This window comes from Gracilinanus agilis, chromosome 3 (genome assembly GCF_016433145.1).
Source record: "Gracilinanus agilis isolate LMUSP501 chromosome 3, AgileGrace, whole genome shotgun sequence".
Lineage (NCBI taxonomy): Eukaryota > Metazoa > Chordata > Mammalia > Didelphimorphia > Didelphidae > Gracilinanus > Gracilinanus agilis.
In genome coordinates, this window is record NC_058132.1 from 186,361,602 (window position 1) to 186,382,862 (window position 21,261).

At 34.6% G+C, this 21,261-nt stretch overlaps 1 protein-coding gene across 2 annotated transcripts in view; it reads left to right on the top strand.

The window, feature by feature from the left end:
* Nucleotides 1–19,884, top strand: part of GRIA4 (glutamate ionotropic receptor AMPA type subunit 4) — a 442,432-nt gene extending 422,548 nt beyond the window's left edge. Inside the window, exons 14-16 of one of the 2 annotated variants that reach the window (XM_044666282.1) lie at nt 11,025–11,139; nt 13,677–13,811; nt 19,720–19,884. In XM_044666282.1, coding sequence (XP_044522217.1) covers nt 11,025–11,139; nt 13,677–13,811; nt 19,720–19,884 — 415 coding nt within the window. Of the gene's footprint in view, nt 1–6,912; nt 7,028–11,024; nt 11,140–13,676; nt 13,812–19,719 lie in introns of both variants that reach the window. The other variant, XM_044666281.1, reaches the window with a different exon arrangement.
* Nucleotides 19,885–21,261: the final 1,377 nt, after the last annotated feature.

The window sequence follows — 21,261 nt, forward strand, 5'->3', positions numbered from 1 at the left end:
CCAGTTTAATCTGAGTCTGGTTCTTCCCATCAAGAAACAATTCTCCCCCCTCTCTTATTGTATCTGATCTACTGATCATTCCTGAGAATTGGTTTTTCCCCCATTAGGTAGATATTACCTGTAGCATTGTTGCTAGAGAAACCAAATTGAGGAAAGGCTTAATTTCTTTCCCACTAGCTATATCCAAATGGCTACAGAGCAATTTAGACCCAATCCCAGCTTTCTGAATGGTCTTTCAAAAGCCACTGAGGCAGATAAAGGCTTGTGCTTATCTGTTGGAAGGGATAATTTGGGAGGGAAAGTAATAATGAAGCTCTAAGTTAAATTGAAAACTTAGTGAAGCAATGATCATGCTGAGAACTTGTTACTTTTTTGACCTAAAAAACCCACTAAAACACTAAAACTGTGACGGAAGTGCTTATATTCAGGATCAAGCAGATTACAGATTTTTGCTATTTATCATTTGAGAGGGTCAGTCCTATACATTTATTTGCTTTTCTGCAATCTCTTTGTAGAGAGTAATAGTAATCTTTCTGAGTTATGCATCCATGGGTTTCATATAAAGTTATAAGGGTTTTATCTTGAACACTCAGTTTCTGTGGTAGCTTGATGATTATACATCTTTTGGGAGTGAGGAAGTCTTGGGTGTAAATTCTGCCTCTACCACATGCTGGCTCAGTAATCAAAGACCAGTCATTTTGTCTCTCAGTGCCTCAGGCTAGTCTCAAAGATAAATTCCAGATCAGAGTTTTGCCAGGATTTTTCTCCACTGGTTAAATCACAAGGTTAGAGTAAGCTAAAAATTAAAAAAAAAAAAAACAACTAATAGAAAATGGCATGACACATCTGTTCCTCCCTCCTAATTAATATGCTCTTTTCTGGAATAGGCACCTACTTAAGTGGGGAAAAAAAGAAATTTTTCAATATGTCTATCAATACCAAGAACACAACAACCATTTAAGTGGCTTTTGATCGAGTATAATATGGGTTCTTAAGGTCATAACTAGAAAAATAGATATTATGTTTTTACTGAGTACAGTTTTCAAGGCAATACTTATTTTTGGTTCACAGTGATTTTAAGAACATTTCTATTAAATGGACATGGCTCAAAAAACCAATTACAGTATTCTCTACTATCTAACTAAGGCCTTGGAATTTTAGTTAGCTATCAGAAAGCTTTGAGAAATTGATTCTTGCTAAAATAATGAAGAAAGACCTGATTGCATTTTTAAAATTACTAAATAAATCTAAAAAGAAACTTCCAATAATGTCCTAGTACCTCTTAATTTAAGGATTCACTTAATTCTCTATTTCCTTAATTTGGGAGACAAAAGCCTTGTATTATTATGCATGTATGGATAAACACTAATGCAATAAAATGTGTCCTATTTAGTAGATGACAGGCTGAGTCTAAGCCATGTTGAAAAGAATGCCACCAGATGCAAGAGAAACATGTGATATGTGAAATAGCACGTCTCCTCCTCATTCGTGCTTTTGAAAGATGCCAGTTTCCTGAAGCAGATCTTTTAATCCCTTACGAAAAGACCCACAATTTGTTGTAAATACTTCATTAGGTCTGTCTGGCCTCCAGACCAACTAAATTCTGAACCAGTCATCTTTTTTGTTGGATCAAACTATTCCTCCTCAGTTTTTATAATTTAATAATAAAATATTTTTAAAACTTCATACTTCAAGCATCTCCTAGTCTACAAAAGAGATGACAAATCATAAAACCAGGCTGAATGTCCTGTGCCTATGAGTCACATACAAAGCCAGAAAATATAGGGATAGTATTGTCATGAGGTAGGGAAGACTGTATTCTGGTTTGCATGGTATTCTTTTCATACTATCAAATATCAAAAATTTACTTCCTTTATGTTAGGAAAAGAGGGAAGGTATAATTTTTTTAATCTGGCACATAAAGAATCTCCAGTACTATTTACTGTTTGTATATACGTCTTAAACATTTTAGTAGCTGGTAATTTTATTTTGCAGGGAATCCGTTGAATAGAGCACTAGCTTAAAAATAAGGAAACTGTACCTATGCACAATTTACTATATTATCTTGAGTAAGCCATTAGGCTTTTTCATGACTCAATTTCTCAATCTCTCCTTTAGGAATAAAATCTCTCTCTCTCTCTCTCTCTCTCTCTCTCTCTCTCTCTCTCTCTCTCTCTTTCTCTCTCTCTCTTTCTTCCTTTCTCTCTCTCTTTCTCCTTGCATGTGTGTGTTTTTCTCTCTCTATCTCTCTCTTTCTGTGTGTGTGTTTCTGTCTGTATCTTTCATCCTTTTTCTCACACTCATATCTCATTATATAGTTGTAAGGATAATTAATCAATCAACAAATCATTGTTAAGCACACACTATGTACCAGGAACTGATAAAATTATAAATATTTTACCTCAGAGAAATAAGTACTATTTGATCCACACAGAAAAAAATTATGGAAGAAAATATAATAATATTCTCTAATATAAAAATATAACAATAATAATTACTCATATTGATGTTGGCTTTAAAGAGTTTTACAAAGTTCTTTATTTATATTATTTGTAGAATTGGGCTTTAAAATACTCAAGTCATAAGATAATATCAAACTATAATTCCGCAAACTCAGTGGCACCTCTGTATAGACAAAATTCAGCTAATTGTTCACAATTACCTCTCTAACACTGAGTAAAACTGGAGCAATATTGTTGTGAACTTCCATCTAAATTTCCTTTTTATTTGATGGGCTCTTCAGTAAATTCAAGCTTGGAATATACCTGAGAGTAGAGTAAGCAAGAGGACCTATATCAGTGATTCCCAAACTTTTTTGGCCTACCGCCCCCTTTCCAGAAAAAAAAAATTACTTAGTGCCCCCTGGAAATTAATTTTTAAAATTTTAATAGCAATTAATAGGAAAGATAAATGCACCTGTGGCCATCACTGCTCCCTAGATCGCTGCAGCACCCACCAGGGAGTGATGGCGCCCACTTTGGGAATCACTGACCTATATCATCAAATCTGTGAAATTAGGAAAATCTATTAAAAAATCTGACTAAGATGGAAGCCCTAATCAGCACCCCGGCTCTTTACTATGTAAAAGGAATTGGGGGGGTGGATACTGGAGGAACTTAGAAGTTGTATTTCATAGCAAGTAAAATTCTGAATAAAAAGATCTTATAAATTATGTCAGTAGACTCAAATTTGGTATCTGGCACTGCATTTCCCAGACCCAAGAGCAGTGCTAGGACCATAATAACACATAACAAATGGTTATTGAATGAATGAAGATAAAAATTTATTCCTCTCTTCTCAGAGTTGGGAAGAAAGCTATCATGAAGCCTTGCTTTACCCTAGTTTATCCCAGGACAAAAAAGCAAAGCCAAAAGAGTTTATGACTGGGTAATATTTCTGGGTAAATTAGTCCTTTTGTATGCAGAAGAGTTATTCTTCATGCACCTACCTTGTTATTCATTCCTTCTTTCTATTTACATTTTAGTGAAAAACAAATGATCTTCAGGTTAGGTCTGTAGATGCTGCCTTTCATATGGGAAAAACAATAACTAATAAAAGAGAGCAAGATGTTTTTCATCACTTATGTGCCTGGCAGAGCTTTTGCTTCTTACAGCTTTTTTGATTTTATTCTGCGTAAGCATATCCCTTTGGGATTGATATAAATTTCTGATATAGTCTTCTCAATGGGTAGAAAATGAACCACTAGGCATATGTCACCTAAACAATGCCCATGTTCCAGAAGATAGGAAGAGATGCTGATGGAGTACCTAGAGTGATGTTTCAGTGGCAGAAATAGTCCTTCTTTTGTAGCCCTATTTAAGTGGATCCTGGTGGTTTCCTAAACTTTATTAATAGCTTGCATTGTTGCTCCTACCTCCTTCTCTGATGGCTAGGACTTTTAATCTAACACAACATATTGAGTGAAAGATTTTTGCATAGCCTTTAAGTTCTTTTGGTTGATTCTTGTTATGACATATGGATGATACATTCTATAAAAACAGAAAGATTGTCATGGACTAAATACTTGGTATTACAGTCCAAAAAGCAACTCAGACCTACATATTAAGCACACACAAAGAGACTTCCAGGAAATTATTTTTAATAAGAGGTTTCCATCTTTTTGTCATCACTAGCATTTCCTCTGACTGAATCGGTCTCCTAGATAGTGATACATAGTAATCAGTGTGATGGTTATTTTGTTTTGTTTTGGTTTTAAGTCAAGCAAACTCTCAAAACCGGTCAAAACTGAAAGGTATCAATGATGAGATGGTTTCTACTAAACACCATCAAGTAAGTACGGTGTTGACTGCCAGTCAGCACAAGGATAAGCCTATAGACTTTCCAAGAGGAACTCAACATAGTAGTTAATAGTAAAATGGGTAATGATTTATATTCCTTTATAAACTTGTACAATATGATCCAAGACATAGAAATAGCAGTGTGAAACTGAAGTGTTTTTACATGGCCTGATAGATGTAAGAAAGACAATGTCTGAGCTTAATTTTCAAACAATTACCTCAAAATGAAAGCATCTTTTCCTTCTCCATTCCTTTTTTTTCATTTTTTGTTTTTGCTGTGAAACCGTCTATGGATATGGCTAACAACCCTGTTAAATAACCCTCTCATAAAATGACTTTACTTTCATAAAAGAGTTTCTCTTAAAGAATATGTAAAACAATTACAAGCCCACCCACTATTAAAATTTTTTGAATATACTATGTCTGAGGTTAAAACTCAATGTACTATTTTAAAAATTACTTTTATTTCTAAGGATTAAATTTCACAAAGGGATTATTTTCAGTTCATTTAAAACAAATCTGTCTAATATTTGCAAATGCATAATAAATTTAAATAACCCCATTTTCTCCCTGAAAGGTTTTTGTTTTGTTTCATTTTTATAGCTAATACAGTTTCCCTTGAATTATCAATTAATGCTACACCACAATCTGACCCTTCTTTCAAAGTTGTAATTAGAAAGACCTTCACTCCAGGCTAATGAATTTAAAGGGCACTAAATGTCCTTAGGTAGCATGGAAACAATAGTTTATAACCTAGTTAGTAAAAATAATTAGTTAAAATAAGGAACTACTAGTTAATGAACTGGCAAAAGCTCTCCCAGTGTCCCGATCTCTACTATTCACACTCAACCAAAGGTCTTCATGCTTACTTGCCCTGCAGATGATTTCTGTTAGTAAACCTGGGCACAAATATTTCTAATTATGGCTCAGCTTTCTAGTGAGTACAATGATACCCTAGTATTGTTCACTTTAGAGAAGCTCACTTAACTCCTGAAGGGCTCTCATAAAACACAGATTTAGGTAAACTCTAATTTGCGCTAAATGTTCCCATAGAATCTGAGTGATTTCATATGCCTCTGAAAAGTGAACATTTTATGCTGGGAAGATATTTGTAAACCAAGAGCACCAGGTCAATATAACAGCTAGAAATATAGAACTATTTAAAATATTAAGAACAATTTTGAGAAAAAATATTGAATAATCTATCTAATATAATACATAAATCAACCTACCAAATTAATTACATTTCCAAATCTAAATGAAATGCTGTTCAAACAAGAATTATAACCACACTTATTGAATGGTATAACATTTTCAATTCCTATGGGACTGGTCAGTACTCAATATTTATTGAATTATGATAAAAATCAAGAGAGGCAGAGTGGAGGAATCAGTGGAGGAATTGGAATCAAGAAGGCCAGGTTCAAGTCCTGTCTCTCATGCATCCTATATAACTATGGACAAATCTCTTAACTTCTGTGTCCTAGACAAATTTTCCAAAACTAAGTTACAGGTAAGTTACAGATCTGCTTTGGTGAGGGAAGATTCACTAATGGGATTTCTCTATACCAGTGAAATCAGAGATCTAACCAAAAAACAAAACAAAACCATACAGCCAAATATTTACAAGGTTGAAACTAATTCTCTTATTTTAAGGTGAAATTTTGTTAAGTGATAAGACCCACTAAACATTATATATATATATATGTATATATGCATATATACATATATATGTATGTGTGTGTATATACACATAAAACATTGCCAAGATAATGGAAAATTTTAAAAATATTTTCATTCACCTACTTAGAATTTTTTATATAAAGTCATTAGTCTTCTAGAGAAAAGTTGACATCTCTATAGACATGACTGTTCCCTTATAGAAATCTGGAGAAGACCTAATCTGTGGCATGTGTTATATATAAGGGATAGATTAAAATGAAGGCATAACTTCATCAGATTTAATTACTTAGTTAAAACAACCAAAACATATACCTGAGAGTCTTTTCTAAATAGCATGTACTGGCTTTAACAATTGAAATAGAATTGAGACTCTTAAGATCTTTTTCCCTGAGGCCTGACTAACTCCATCAATACTTACAAAACTGAACCAGAGCATGAAACTACAAATCTTACCAGAAAAAGCAAGAATTCGGTGCTCAATTTAACTGTTGCGGTAGGGAGAGTAGACAAGAAATCAGTACTTCAAGATTTGCTAGCATTTTCCTTCTGGGAATAAAAACCAACCTGAAACAATGTTTATCTACCTTTAAATGCTGACCTTCTTCCATGATCCCAAACAGAATGCCTCAAATCCCAGTTTATCAGTGTTTTGCCAAAGCTTCCATCTAATTGGTCATCAGCACCAATTATTTGGCTAATGGAAGAGCTATAAAAGGAGAACTACCCAATACCATAGGCATATTTATCACATTTGAAAATCAGCAAAATAATTCAGACTTCTGGTTTGGATTGCAGTGGAGGGGATTGTAATATGGTAATGAGAGGTTTATTTACCGTGTGGGAGAAGCTTATAAAAAAGCTTAAATCCTCATTCCTTCTAACATCTTAACAGCTGTGCAGTTTCTTACAAAATATGTTTTATCGTTTCAAGAAATGCTGTTAACCTCGCAGTTTTAAAACTGAATGAACAAGGCCTCTTGGACAAATTGAAAAACAAATGGTGGTACGACAAAGGAGAATGTGGCAGCGGGGGAGGTGACTCCAAGGTTAGCCTCAATGTCACCAAAGCGGGTAAACAGTATGTAAAGTAATTGGTGCATCTGCTGGGGTCCTTCCTTCTGGCCTGAGACTAGTGATGCTACCAGGACTACTGGTAAAGGCTCTTCATGAACTATAGTATGCAATTACTGTCAAAGCAAAAATATTCGCATCTGTTGTGAGTTCCTGAAATTATTCAACCTAATTGGAACTTTTCATCCCAGCACCAAGTCCCTGTGGTTGTCTAGACATTGAAGATAAGAAGCCAGAGGCTGCATACCAGTCTAGTCTAAATAATCTCATTCAGGGGTTTAGGGATATATAACATAGAGAAGAGAAACTAAGAGCACACAATGATGGATCCTGATAGACTTACTCTCAAGCAAGTGGACATAAGAATTAGAAAAGAGTAGGAAGCATGATTTTCTTGAGAAAAAAAACACAGAATAAATTAGGTCTTTTTCTTCCTTACCACTACAATGCTAAAAATATTTTCAAAGATGTAACAAGGAGTCCAAGGATGGGTAGGCATGGATAGGCTGAGATCTACATCTTTATATGAAGCAACCCTATCGATGAGATCACAAATCCATTGGCCTGTAGGAACATAGATTCTAATGAACATGAAGACCTTTCTGGGCTACCTTTCAGTGAGTCAGTAATCGAACAGATTCCAATTATAGTTCTATAAGGGAATAGAAATTAGTGTATAGTAACTCAAAACTGTGTCCTCTCTTAAAATAGAGGCAAATTCACCTTAATCTACTATCACTGAAAAACTACTTTTCTTTTTCCTTTCTTACTGATTCTCTATAAAAAGAAAGTCAAATAAGTTTCGTCTTTACTTCATTTCTTTTATTTCCAACATATTCCTAACTAGTGACTAAGGGCAAAAGGGGAAAAATATACAGAAGATGAAAAATATCATTGAGTTTTCTAAGAACCACTCTGCTTAGCCTTGTGAGGGTACATATGTAAGTGCAATGTAATATAGTTTGGGGAATTTCCATGCACATGTAGGCTGCATATAGTTACTAACTAGTTGTTTGTTCTCGAGTAGCTTTTAAATAAAATGAAAGTTGAAACATGAGCTTTAAAATTATACTTTCATTAGCCATTTGTTCTAACAATACTTTATTTTATTCCAGTATTCAAGATATAAAACTTAATATTGTTATTATATATCCAAAAGAGGAAATCTCCTGCTTTACAAGTTTGTGGTTACAATTTTGATTATTCATAAGGCTTCAAGCCCACTCAAGGTGATGACCCTTCATTTCGAAGGAGCCCTTTGTATGTGTGTATCTGTTTTCAGAGACATGTATATGACAGGGAAATGTGACTGGTCTCTGAAGAAATCATAAATATATCTATACTTGCTTGGAAAATTAGAAATGTCAGCCCCTCCTAATCCAGCTGAGTATCTCTAGCCAAGCCATAAAACATACAATATAATAGCTGGATAGCCCCTGAGAGATCATCTAGTCCAACCTCTTTTTTCTAACAGTAGAGAAAGCTGAAGTTCAGAGAGATGAATATGTAATTGAGCCCAACACTTTTTCAACTATTCTAATTCTCTCAAGAGATGTAAGAGAAGAAATGAAGGGGTATATATACACCATATGACTATCTTAGACCTTGAAAGAAGGGGGAAAAAAAAGAAAGAAGTGAATGTATTTTCCCTACCTCTTCTATTCCCCTGTTCATATCGAGATATCTTCTGGATTCAAGAGGAAGGGAAATTAGAAGTTAAGAAGTTTCATAGATTTCTCTATTTGTAAGTGTTTCTAGAAAAAAGGAGGGCAAAAAAGAAGAAAGGGAAATCGATAGGATGTCATTTTGCCTCTATAGGCAAAGCAATTATTTAGACTTACCTCAATAAGAATACCTTAATTAATCACCTTACCATGTAAAGTAGTCACATAGAGATTTATGCTATTCCATCACCAGAGTATTTGTCAATGAAGTATTTAGTATCAAAAATATTCCTTGATGTATGACTATTCAACTCTACAAGGAAATCTAAAGCTAGTCCTGACAGGTAAAATTCTCAATGATAACAATAAAATGCCTTCTTTTATTTTCTACTAAGTCCTCATTAATGTGACTGAGGAAAACCTATAAATTTATACGTTTAAAAGAAATTGAGGAGCCAAAAGCATGTTTTGATTGAAAAACTCAATCATATTTTTATCTTTATGTGAATCAAAGCTCAAACATTCAAAAACTGAAACAAGTTTATATTAGGTAACATTCTATTACATATTACTACTATAAAAAGGTTTGCAATGATATCTTAAAATGAGAACTAAAATGTTATTTCAAATCTTGCAATTAAAATGAAAACAATATTATAGTTATTAATTTTTAAAGCAATTGAGTAGTTAAACAAAATACAGGATGTAATGTGCAGTTTTTAAGTACCTGAAAAGACCTTTCTCCTCTATTCCCAATCACCCTTCAAAAATTATATATAATTTTAGAGACTACTACATGAGAAGCTTTGTGATAGATCCTATAATTCTAACAGCTCCTACCCTCAAGGAATTTGCTATCTCATAAGTAAACCAATTAGAAAGTAACTGATAAATTTTCTAAAGGTGTAAGTAAATGTCCAAACCAATCAGAAGACCTAGATTTGAATCGTTGTTAGTCTACCTGAATTGATTTACCTGTACCTCAGTTTCCTATTCTGTAAAATGAGAGTTTGACAGATGATCTCTAAGACATTTCTTATCCACTTAGCAAGGAATGATGTGCCTCTCCATAGAGCTACTCATCAGAGGACAACTGCTGGAATATATGCAATTTATCTCAGTGAATCTTCATGTAATATTTGAGTCAGAAAGATAATCTGGTAGTCTAGCCAAGCCTACCACTCATTTAACAGAAGATGAGACTGAGATTAACAATCTAGAGAGCCCAGATCTAATGGGTTCCAAACCATTGTTCTTTATATTGCAGCACAATATTCTTGTGCTCTACACAGAGTGAGTTAAGAGAGCAGATAGAAATTATAAAGGGAATACTTGACACAAGTACATTCTTTGAGATAATAAACCAACAATACAAGTAAATATCTTCACTTCTCCTCCTCCAACAATATTTGGTGTTAATGGACAAAGAAATTTTTGGAAGACACTAAACTTTCTGATGAAAGGTAGCTTCTTAAAGATGTCAAATATTCTGGCTGTGCCTTATTCACAGTTTTGGGGTTTGGTACACTGAAGTGTTTTTAACTATATTTTAAGAACTTTCCTATATAATTATAGTAACTTGATTATATGAATATGTTGGCATTAGGTTATGTTTAGAGTTATCTTAATGACACTATCTGTTAAATATTACCAAGAGAAATGAAAATTATAAAGATATGTTATTCCAGAAGAACTCAAGGGTTTGTACTTTAAAATAATATTGGTTAATGACGTCCTTTTGTGTTTTAGGAATTAGTGATCTTTTCTCAACAAAGCCTAAATCATCCTTCTTTTGGCAAGGTGTTGTATATGAACAGTAGCCAAATGAATATGATAGCAGATATGCTTCATGGTATGAAATAAAATCCTATCACCAGCATAAATGAAGGCAGGAAATGAAATGAACTGAAGCCAGCTTTTACAATGTCAGTCTGTTGTGATAAATTCTGAAAACTTATAAATTCTGAAAAGAAACAAAATAAAGTGATTATGGAGTAAGTCAGTTATATCTTTTATGTTGAGACAAAATTCTGAATATTGAAGAAACCGTGCCAAGCCAATAGTTTTGGGTTCACAGTAATTGCATACCTTTTATTTACCAATCTTCCCTAGCAGTATGTGCCTGTTACCTAAAGCGATGGAGCAGGCCCCAGTTGTATGTCTTTTTCTAAACCTGGGCCTATAGTACAAGACATAACACCCACTGTGGCCTCTGCTCTGTCACTTTGCCATGCGATTCTAATGTAGTTTTACTTGAATAACATAAAATAACATATATAATGTTATTTATGTTATTTTCCACGTGAAGAACTCCTGTAAACCTTGCCGTTTTGAAACTCAGTGAGGCAGGCGTCTTAGACAAGCTGAAAAACAAATGGTGGTACGATAAAGGTGAATGTGGACCCAAGGACTCTGGAAGCAAGGTTAGTCACTGCAGCTCGGGACCTCCTCTTGTGTTCACCCAACACTAAAGGGAGCCATGGTCAAACCTAGATGGAAACTAAGCAATGAGCATTCCTCTTCCTAGCACAGCCCCGCATTGAAATTAAGTTCATTAGCTTTTCAAATGGGGTCTGGCTTAAAAAAAAATACAACCCCCTTGCTCTCCCAATATTAAGGCTTATTTTATGAAAAAAATGGACTTATCTAAATGCAGAAAAGATGCATTTTGTTTTCTTTTAATATTAGAGTACTCCGGTTTAATATACCACTAATTTAAAAGTAGCCTGGATTTTATTTTGTTTGTTCCATTTCCTTTGGGGTTCAAGAGCCCAAGACTTCATCATTTTAGAAGCTCTTAAAGTTGCCAGGGGTGGCGCCCTTTTTAAAGCCAGTGGGAATAAAGAAAAATTTACATTAAATAAATGAATGTTCACCCAGAAGGGTTCAATTCTGCTGATCCCCCAAATGGATAAAGGATCCAGTTTAGTTTAAAGAAGCACTATTCCATGTAAGTCCCATCAAATGCACTAGCTTTCTAAATTCTCCCATTAAGTTATTCAGGGATTAATAATGACATTTTCAAGACCCAAAATTTCTGACTCACAAAATCTGGTTTTTGAAAATTATAGAACCTATGGTCTTAGTTCTTTTGGATACAGATTAAGTTAATGGTTATGAAAAAATAAAAATAATATTGCAAGGTAACAGGAAATATAGACAAAGATTACGGATATGAATTTTTCATCAAATCTGTTTATGTAGGTGTAGAAAATGAATTATGTTCCCACAAGGCAACTCCCACATGACTCGTAGTCTTTATTAAAGAGTTACCTTTGACATGTAACAGGTTAAGGGAATGGTCCATAGTCATATAGATAGTATGTGTTAGAGGTGGAAGTTTATCCTGTTATGTCATGTGTTTCATAATATACATATATATAAAGAATATTGCTATGTCTACATTTATACATAAATGTATGCATATAGACATAGCTATATAATCACATATATATACATATATATATTTGGTGCTATGGTTAAGGAATAATTGAACATGTATGTTTATTGGAAATTATTCATTTTTTTCTGAAAAGGCATAAGAGAGCACTTTAATGTTTGATATGAGGTGCTTAATCTTAGGGTGATTATTATGAATAGAATTTCACAAATCTGAAATAGTAAATAGGAAAAATTCTAAATTAATAAGTTTTTTGTTAGACTATCAGATTTTCTGACTTCTTGGCCACAAGAGCATTGGTCTTTGAACCAGAATAGAATGAGTCTCCTCTGAGATAGTGAAATTTCTTTACGGTCTCCAGCCCAGACAATTGATGTCTGTGCCATGATGTGCCTTAGAGAGATGAAGTCAACAAGAGTATCCTTGTAAATTCACACTGAGTTCTCATAACTACTACAATATTTCAGAACAAATAGTGCATCTTTAAATTAAACCACCAATAGTACTATCCATACTTTCCATTATCTTAATTCTGAGAAAATGATAACCCAAGGCCATTGCTTAGCCCACTAACTCCCTTCAAAGGCTTCATAAAAATGTGGGGTTATACGCCATAATGCATATTACCTCATAAATATCTCTCCAGTGATGAGAAAATCCAGAGGTTAAGTTGTGTGAGCATCTTAATGTCTCCAATAAATAAAAATCATGTGCTTGGCTATTTTAGAATATATTACGATAAAATGAATGACCCAAAACATCATATAATTAAAAGTATCTTAGTAAGAATTTTTAAAAAAGATCATTTAAAAATATTCATAGCTGTGCTAAGACATGAATAATTTCATTGCTGAAATACTTTGGTAGAATAAATCCACCTATCCATGGCCAACATAACACATAGCTGTCACGAGTATAATGTATATGAACAAATGTGTATTTTTGGTGTTTACTAGTTAAAGGTGGATTTTCCTATATAGAATGGCTTTTAAAGTGATTGACTAGCCTGTCACTTTGTTTGCACATGATTGTTCAAACCATAACCATGAAGGATGAAATAATTGGTGTTAAGAACCTTAATAAAGGGTGGGAAGGGAGGGGGAGGAGCCAAATCATTCCCCAAATGAAATGGCAGATGTTGAAAAATGTGCTCATCATGTTTATACAGTTAAACCAACTCCCTATCCATGTTGTAATTTTTTTTTTAAAAAAGCGTTTTTGCCCCCGTCCCTTACCTGACACCCCATCCGAATATTTCCTAAGCGTTGCTATGGGAGAGTGAAGCGGTTTTCATTGTCCGCTTCGTAATGTTAATATCATATAGCTGTTTTTGAGCCCAATTATAGCCCCAATATGCAAGCAGTCAAAGTAGTCTTGCTTAGGACGAACTCTTCCCCAATTGGCTTTATTTTACAACCCAGCAGCCCCAAAGTACATGATAAAATCCTCCTGATATAAAGGTTGTTCTTATTCCTCCTTGCTGTCTGAATGCCGCGTTGTTCTTTTTGCTGCGGGAAGGCCACTTTTTCGTCACTAACTGAGCTGATTCTCTCTCCCTAGGACAAGACGAGTGCCTTGAGCCTGAGCAACGTAGCTGGAGTCTTCTACATTCTGGTTGGCGGCTTGGGCTTGGCCATGCTGGTGGCTTTGATAGAGTTCTGTTACAAGTCCAGGGCAGAGGCAAAGCGAATGAAGGTGGCAAAGAGTGCACAGACTTTTAATCCAACTTCCTCGCAGAATAACCAGAATTTAGCCACTTATAGAGAAGGTTACAACGTATATGGAACCGAAAGTGTTAAAATTTAGGGGTAGGACTTAGGGCCAACTACAGTGAGTGGGTGATGCATCCTGTAAATGCAGTGTCGTGACCTGTCTGTCCCGTGGTGGTAATGCTTGCTTCTAATTAGAGCTTTCTATTTTTTGGATACCAGTGCAAAGTGGTTCAGTTTCTTTGGCTGCAGATGTACATATACACTCTTTTGTGTTGTTCATAGACATCTGCATTGCAAGGATCAAACAAACAAACTAAAAGAACTTTGCTGTTGTGAATCAATCCAAAGAGGTCTGCTACATGAAATTCAAGTTAAAGCAAAAAAGAGGCCTTTCGTTTAAAGGTCTACATAGGCAGCATGTTCCTATTTCTGGCTAGGGTCATTTTTGTTTCAAAGAGCTCCCTTTCTGTATTCTACATTTTCTTAGTTTCCAGACATCAGATATTGTCTTGTCAGTATACGAGTACATATATCTAGAGCTAGAAGGTACCTTGGAGGAAATCTAGTCTTACCCCATCATTTTACAGATTAGGAAACAGAGGCCTAGGGATATTAAATGATTTACCCAAGATTACATGAGTATTATGTAGGTATCAGAGATGGGACTGAGAGCCAGAACATTAGCAATGGTAGTGAGTTCCTTTTTTAGGTACAATTTAGGTAGTGTAGACATTTTTAGGTACAATTTAGCTAGTGTAGACATTATTAGTTACAATTCTCCTTTCAGGTGTAAACTCTTGTTGAAATGAGTGAGAATCTCAGGTTTTTAAGAATAATGGAACCAAAGCTACTTTTGAGTATTTAGCTATAGTGGAAGGATCCAGGAGAAGTAAGATGGTCTTATGAATGAAAACAAATCAAATTGATTTTTAACCAGGCACCTGTTTTACTAGTCCAGGTCAGTTATAGTACGTATGATCCATCCACAACAAATATGTCAAGCAACCAATAAGACCTAGCTACACCCCTATAAAGCAGTTGTGATTTTTTCTCTTTTATGACTCTTGAGGAAAATAAGAATCAGGAATCATTTGTCCAAGGAGGTAGAAATTACTTTCAAAAGTCTCCTCTCCTTTTTTTCTACTAATAAACTAAGTGATTTTAGATTAAGCTTTAAGGAAATTTGTCTTCAATTCATACCCATGCTAATTTTAAAATTTTTGTATTAAATTGTTAAGTAGGACAATTTCTTCTGACATTGCAAATTAGGTTGCATTATAAAATGAAGACCCATCCGATTTTCAATAAGAATAGGAAATATCTCCAAGGTTATTAAAAAATTGCACTACTGTTTGATATCAGCTACTATTATAAGATTGAAATGAAAAGAAAACAACTTAAAACTCTTCTAAATTGTAATGGTTTCTTTCTCTTTAAAAAATCATCCTTTTTTTTTTACTGTCATTCCATTGGTTTCTATCTGGAACTCAGAATGGCAATAGCTGAATCCTGCAGAGTATAGTTTATCTTAAAGGAAGTCATTCTCCCAGTTTTGCAAAGAAGAATTATCCCAAGAAGAATAGACTGCTATATTTCTTCTAGACTGCTCAAATTGCTCAGATAACTTTGGGCAATTCATCCACTTGCTGGACTCTAAGCTGAGGAGATGACAAGTTGGTGGACATTCTTTCATCATATTGTTTCCAGAGGCATCCAATGTTTCCATAGGGTAGAAAACAATCTATTAGTTCCTAGAGCTCAATGTTCAGAAAACATTCCTAGTGGAATTATGTCATTTATTTTGTAAAAGCTCTTTTGCCACTATATCAAAAATGTGGCTTTCTTGGCATGGAAAGAGCAGCCTAGTCATCTGCAGGGCCTGAAAATAAACAAGACACTAGAAAAAGAACTTTCACATGCCATTCTACCTACAAGAGGTAAAGAAAAGAATAACTTGAAAATTCCAATTCATTCAAAAATATTATGAAGATATGTTAAAATTCATGTGTGATATCCATACTTCCTTATATTGCATTAATATGAAAATAACATTTTAGATTGGCAACATAATATGGTCATTTACATTCTTCATAAATCCTCTTGTGGCTAAGGCTTAACTTTTAAGGTATCAGATTTCAGAGGAAAATGTAACATTGATATTCCTGTATTTTTTAAGCCTTAGTGGTCTTAAGGAAACAAGTTCAGAAGTATTTCTTTGCTATAATCATTCACCAAATATATTTTTTGCTAAAATCTCTTAATGTTTTCAAAATTATTCAAAAGACCAGCAGTTCAAAAACAGTCATCCTTATATATCAATAAGACCTTTGAAAATTGAATGTTATTGGGGAAGAATGTCTACATCCAATTGGCCATCCTATAAAGGAAGAAGGTCAAAAACCAAGAATAACCAGAGTAACCAAGCCCAAATCAGAACTCATGGTGATTTTAGTTGATATTTCTCTTTAATCAGCTCCATAAGAGCACAAAACAAAAAAGGTTTAGAAATCTCAGGAATCTTCAGGGGACTGACTATATTAACACAAGAAGAGACAGAAAGAATGAGTGCAAGGAATCCAGAGTTGCCTGAAGATGTATTCTCTGGGGAATCCATGTCAATAGATAAAGCCTAACTACAATCCTGTGAGTTAATTTTATTTTTCCTCATTCATTCTTTTTGTGGAATCAGAGGATCAGAGAAATGACTTGTCCAAGGTTATAAGAAATGAGAGTGCTGATGCTACTAAGAAATGTGTCAGAGTATAGCCATGGCGTAATAATGCACCTATAAATGTTTAAGATGGAGAAGCCTTAATGATCATTAAATAGAGATTGGAGGAATTAGTAAAGGTAATAGCTCACATTTTATAGAATGTTTTAAGGCTTAGATAGTGTTTAACATATATTATTTCCTTTGATCCTCAAAACAACTCTTTGAAGTGGTGCTGTAATGCCTCTTTTTAAAAGGAAGAAAATGAGACACAGAGAAATTGAATGATTTGCCCATGTTCACACAACTTGTAAGTATAAGAGACAGGACTCAGACCTCATTGTTTCCTGACTGCCAGTCCAGCTTATTTTCCTTAAGACCAAGGTTATCAGAGGAATCTGACAGATCATGTTTTTCTAACGCCTTCATTTTAGAGATGGGAATTGAGGCCCAGAAAGGTTAAGGAACTTGTCCAAGATTATACAGGTGGTAAAATTAACATTTGACCCAGGTCCCCTGATTCCCAGATCACTGCTATTTCTACTTATGTATATATTCTCACACTCACTCAAACCCTATCATTTTACAGATGAAAAAAACAGAGGAACAAAAAGATAGATTGAGTTTCCCAGTCTTACAATAGGTAGATAGAAGATATATATGTATATATATATGTATGCATATATACATATGTATACATATATATATATTTTTTTTAATCCTTTCCTTCCGTCTTGGAGTCAATAATGTGTATTAGCTCCAAGGCAGAAGAGTGGTAAGGGTAGGCAATGGGGGTCAAGTGACTTGCCCAGGGTCACACAGCTGGAGAGTGTCTGAGGACCTCCTTCTCTAGGCCTGGCTCTCAATCCACTGAGCTACCCAGCTGCCCCCAAGGGCTGTTTTTTAGAAGAACTGCTCAATTTGGTTTTAAAGGGTGAGACTGAAAAATGGGTAGAAGTGCAAAGAGACAGGTTTGAACTCAATAAAAAGAAAAATTTTCTAAGAATGAGAATAGACAAAAAATGAATGGCATGCCTAGACAGTAGATTCCCTATCACTGGAGGTTTTGAAACAGAGATTTATTGAGACCATTATAAACAGGATTCAAACTTTGGGTAAGAACTGTATTAGATGACCTATGAATTATCTAATAGGGTTAGATATCTCAAGGGATTCCTATGTGATGTTGGGGATCAATATATCTTCTAGGGGGCAGCTGGGTAGCTCAGTGAATTGAGAGCCAGGACTAGAGAAGGAGGTCCTCAGACACTCTCCAGCTGTGTGACCCTAGGCAAGTCACTTGACCCCCATTGCCTACCCTTACCACTCTTCTGTCTTGGAGCCAATACGCAGTATTGACTCCAAGACGTAAGGTAAAGGTTTTAAAAACAAAAATAAAAATAAAAAACAGCCCTCCCAAAAAAGGAAAATAGATATCATATTGCTCTAAGTCTTCTCTTCTCTGACCTAAACATTATCAGTTCCTCTAACTTATAGTTGTATAACACACTGCAAACCTTGGAAAAATAGGATTAGACTCAAACAAGGATGGTATTGGAAAAATTAAAAGTTCATTTTTCAGTTCCTTTCTTAAACCATATTTATTGTTAGAATCCTCCTCCATGTATGGAATCTCACCCAATTCTTTTTCATTTACATCTGGAGAGTTGTTCACCTAGAAGTCAAAGTTAGCTGTATTTTTATTGCTTTCAGTTAGAATTTAACTTATCAATTTTATATCTACATTAGAAAAGCACATGCCTAGTTTATATTTTCCATCTGTGGTCATCCTATTTCCACACCCAAAGTATTAGTTCTATAGGGACTAGTTGAAGATCTCTAAATAGATGAGGAGTGCTGATCTTTCCCTTCATACTTTTTTGTTCTATTTATTAGCCTTCTAATAATTAAAGCTGTAAGCTAGTTAGTCAGGGATACTAGTCCATTTCTATTAGCACTCTTCTCAAAGCTGACTTTAAATCATTTGGGGGCAAAATATATGAACCTGACTAGATTTCTAATCTGGACTCTACCACTAACTACCTGTGGACAGATTATTTCACCTTCCTGGGTCTCAGGTTTATCATAAGAAAAATTATAAATTGGAACAAATGATCTCTAAGGTCCTATCTATTGGTAAAAGGTTTCTTATTTTAATGCCTTCAATAGTCATGCAAAATAAATATAGACTAAAGAATTTCCTGAAGAAAATGACAAACCCAGAGACATAGTAACAAAAATAAAGTTTCTCCTCTGGACAAAGATGAGTCAAATGATTGACTTTATTGTCTTTCTCTATTAACTGGTCCCTTTTATAAATTAATGTTCAAATTCAGGTCCTAGAAATAATGAAAAGATCTCTGTAAGAATAATAGACTATATTTTCATGGTTGCTTCTTCTATTATACTTTCCCCCCCCCAACTGCTATAGCAAGATATTTGTCAGCAAAGGTACTAAAGGAAAAATTCAGAGGTCTGCCCCAACAGAAAAAAGTTAGTCTGGGGAAGTGCCCATACTGATGGGCTTCCATGAATACTGGCATATTCTCTCTTGCTGCATGTTCCTCTCAAAAAATACTCTTTAAAAATCTATACCTAAATGTCCATCCTAAGTATGGAGTCAGCTGTCCGTCAATACTTGTGCTGTTTGGGTCATGTCTTTAAGTGGTGTGAATGAATGGAGATGTTTGTGGAGAGATCTATTTAGTCAAAAGAGGACTTGGCAGAAATTATAGCTATATGGAGGTTATACAGAGGATCATCTTTTTGAAAGAAGAATTTTTCTATTTAAAACATATATAGCAAAGAAGGTGATAGGTTTCATATACATCTATACACATATATAATTTTTAAAACTAACTCAACTTAAACTTGGTTGAGGTAGGCTATTCAGCATAGAGTGGTTTAGGCTAAGGAATTTGCCCTTTTATTAAGTCAATCCTTGTTTTAAATTTACCTTAAACATAATTGTTTTTCTAAAAATTATTTTATCACAATCTCTAAATTGACTTCTTCCCAATGTAGCTGAGTATTTTTTATATGCGGTTCTTCGAAAACTAAAAGCATATGAAAAATGCAGATGTCTAAATATTAACATTTTGGTGTTTGTTGTATCATATTCTGCCCATGGGATAGAAATATTGTAACACCTTTTTCCCTGTTTTCTTTCCATGCAACCTAGCTGACCTTTTCTGAAGCCATAAGAAACAAAGCCAGATTATCCATCACGGGGAGTGTCGGAGAAAATGGCCGTGTATTGACTCCCGACTGCCCAAAAGCTGTACACTCTGGAACTGCAATTAGACAAAGTTCAGGATTGGCTGTAATTGCATCGGACCTACCATAAAAACCAAAAAAATAATTGAGTGCCTTAATTAAAACTGTGTTGGTGACTGATGGAAACACAGCACAGCCTGTCACGACATGGGAGTGTCATTGATGAACTCCGAAATTTGGCTGAGAACGGGAAGTACGTCCAAATGCGCCAGACATCATCAGCAACAATGTGTGCATGAGCTCAGCTCGGAAACCCAAACTCAGATTTTATATCAGGAAAATTCATAATTTAGATTTTTTGGGGGTGGGAGGGGCGGGAGCTGGGACGGGTGTATTAACAGCAACAAATTTCACTCGAGTGGACTTAAAACTAATAAGACTTGCCAATTAGCGCATTAAACTGTGAAGGACTTGCTCAGAAAGGACAACACTTTTACCTTGGACTTTGCCGAGAGGGATTAAATAGCTATAGAAGTCAATGAACATGCTAACCTGTGTCTCCCAAACATCCATGTATACAATGGAAGAATATCCAGCTGTGGAAATATCACGAAACCGTGATGAAAAAATAATAAACAAACATGTAAATCCTGTGAAAAGTAAAAGAAATTATTTACATTTCCTTTGAGGAAAATGAGGAATATTGAAACATGCTTGCTTTTTAACTGATGTAAATTCAGTAGAGGACAACACAATTCTTTTTTCTAACCATCTTAGGGAACAATTCATTGCAATAATTGATATAAATGGCATCACTGTAATAAAATTCAGAGACATTTTTTTTATAAAAGTTGTTGGCCATCTTCTTGTTTGCTGTTATCTTCATTCTGTTACACACCAGTCAGTGTCCCACAGATTACATTTGTCTAAGTAGGAGAAATAAAGCAAAAAGCAAAAAAAATAAATAAAATGTTGACGTTACATCATCCGTCTGCAGTGTAGAATCAAAAGAGACTACGGGTCACTCATGCTACCAATATTATTTATAATCTTGTTCTGTGTACAAAATTGTGGTTTTTGTACCCAACAACAAAAAAAAATAAAACAACAAACGTTCTTATAATACCTACAAAGCCTGGATTTGTTTTCCAAATGTTTTGAAGGTCATTTGAAAAAGAAATTTTAAAAAGTAGTAACAACAGAAGAAAGGAGAAAATGTTGAATGTAGAGTCTGCAGGTAGAGTGGAATCCATTTGTACTTCTTGTGAGAAAACCAGCATCAATGAACAAACAGATTGTTAGAGGTAGAGTCACTAATAATGGATCAATATGCCATGAACATAAAAACATGGCTCACTCAGCTATGGTTTCCTTCTAGAAAATCTTTTGTATTTGGCATTCACTGTCCATTTAATGAAAGCAAATAAGAGTACTATTGGGTCAACAACAAAGATTGTCGTGGCCAAATGCAAAAAACTACACAACAGAATTTGTGTGAAAGCTTGTT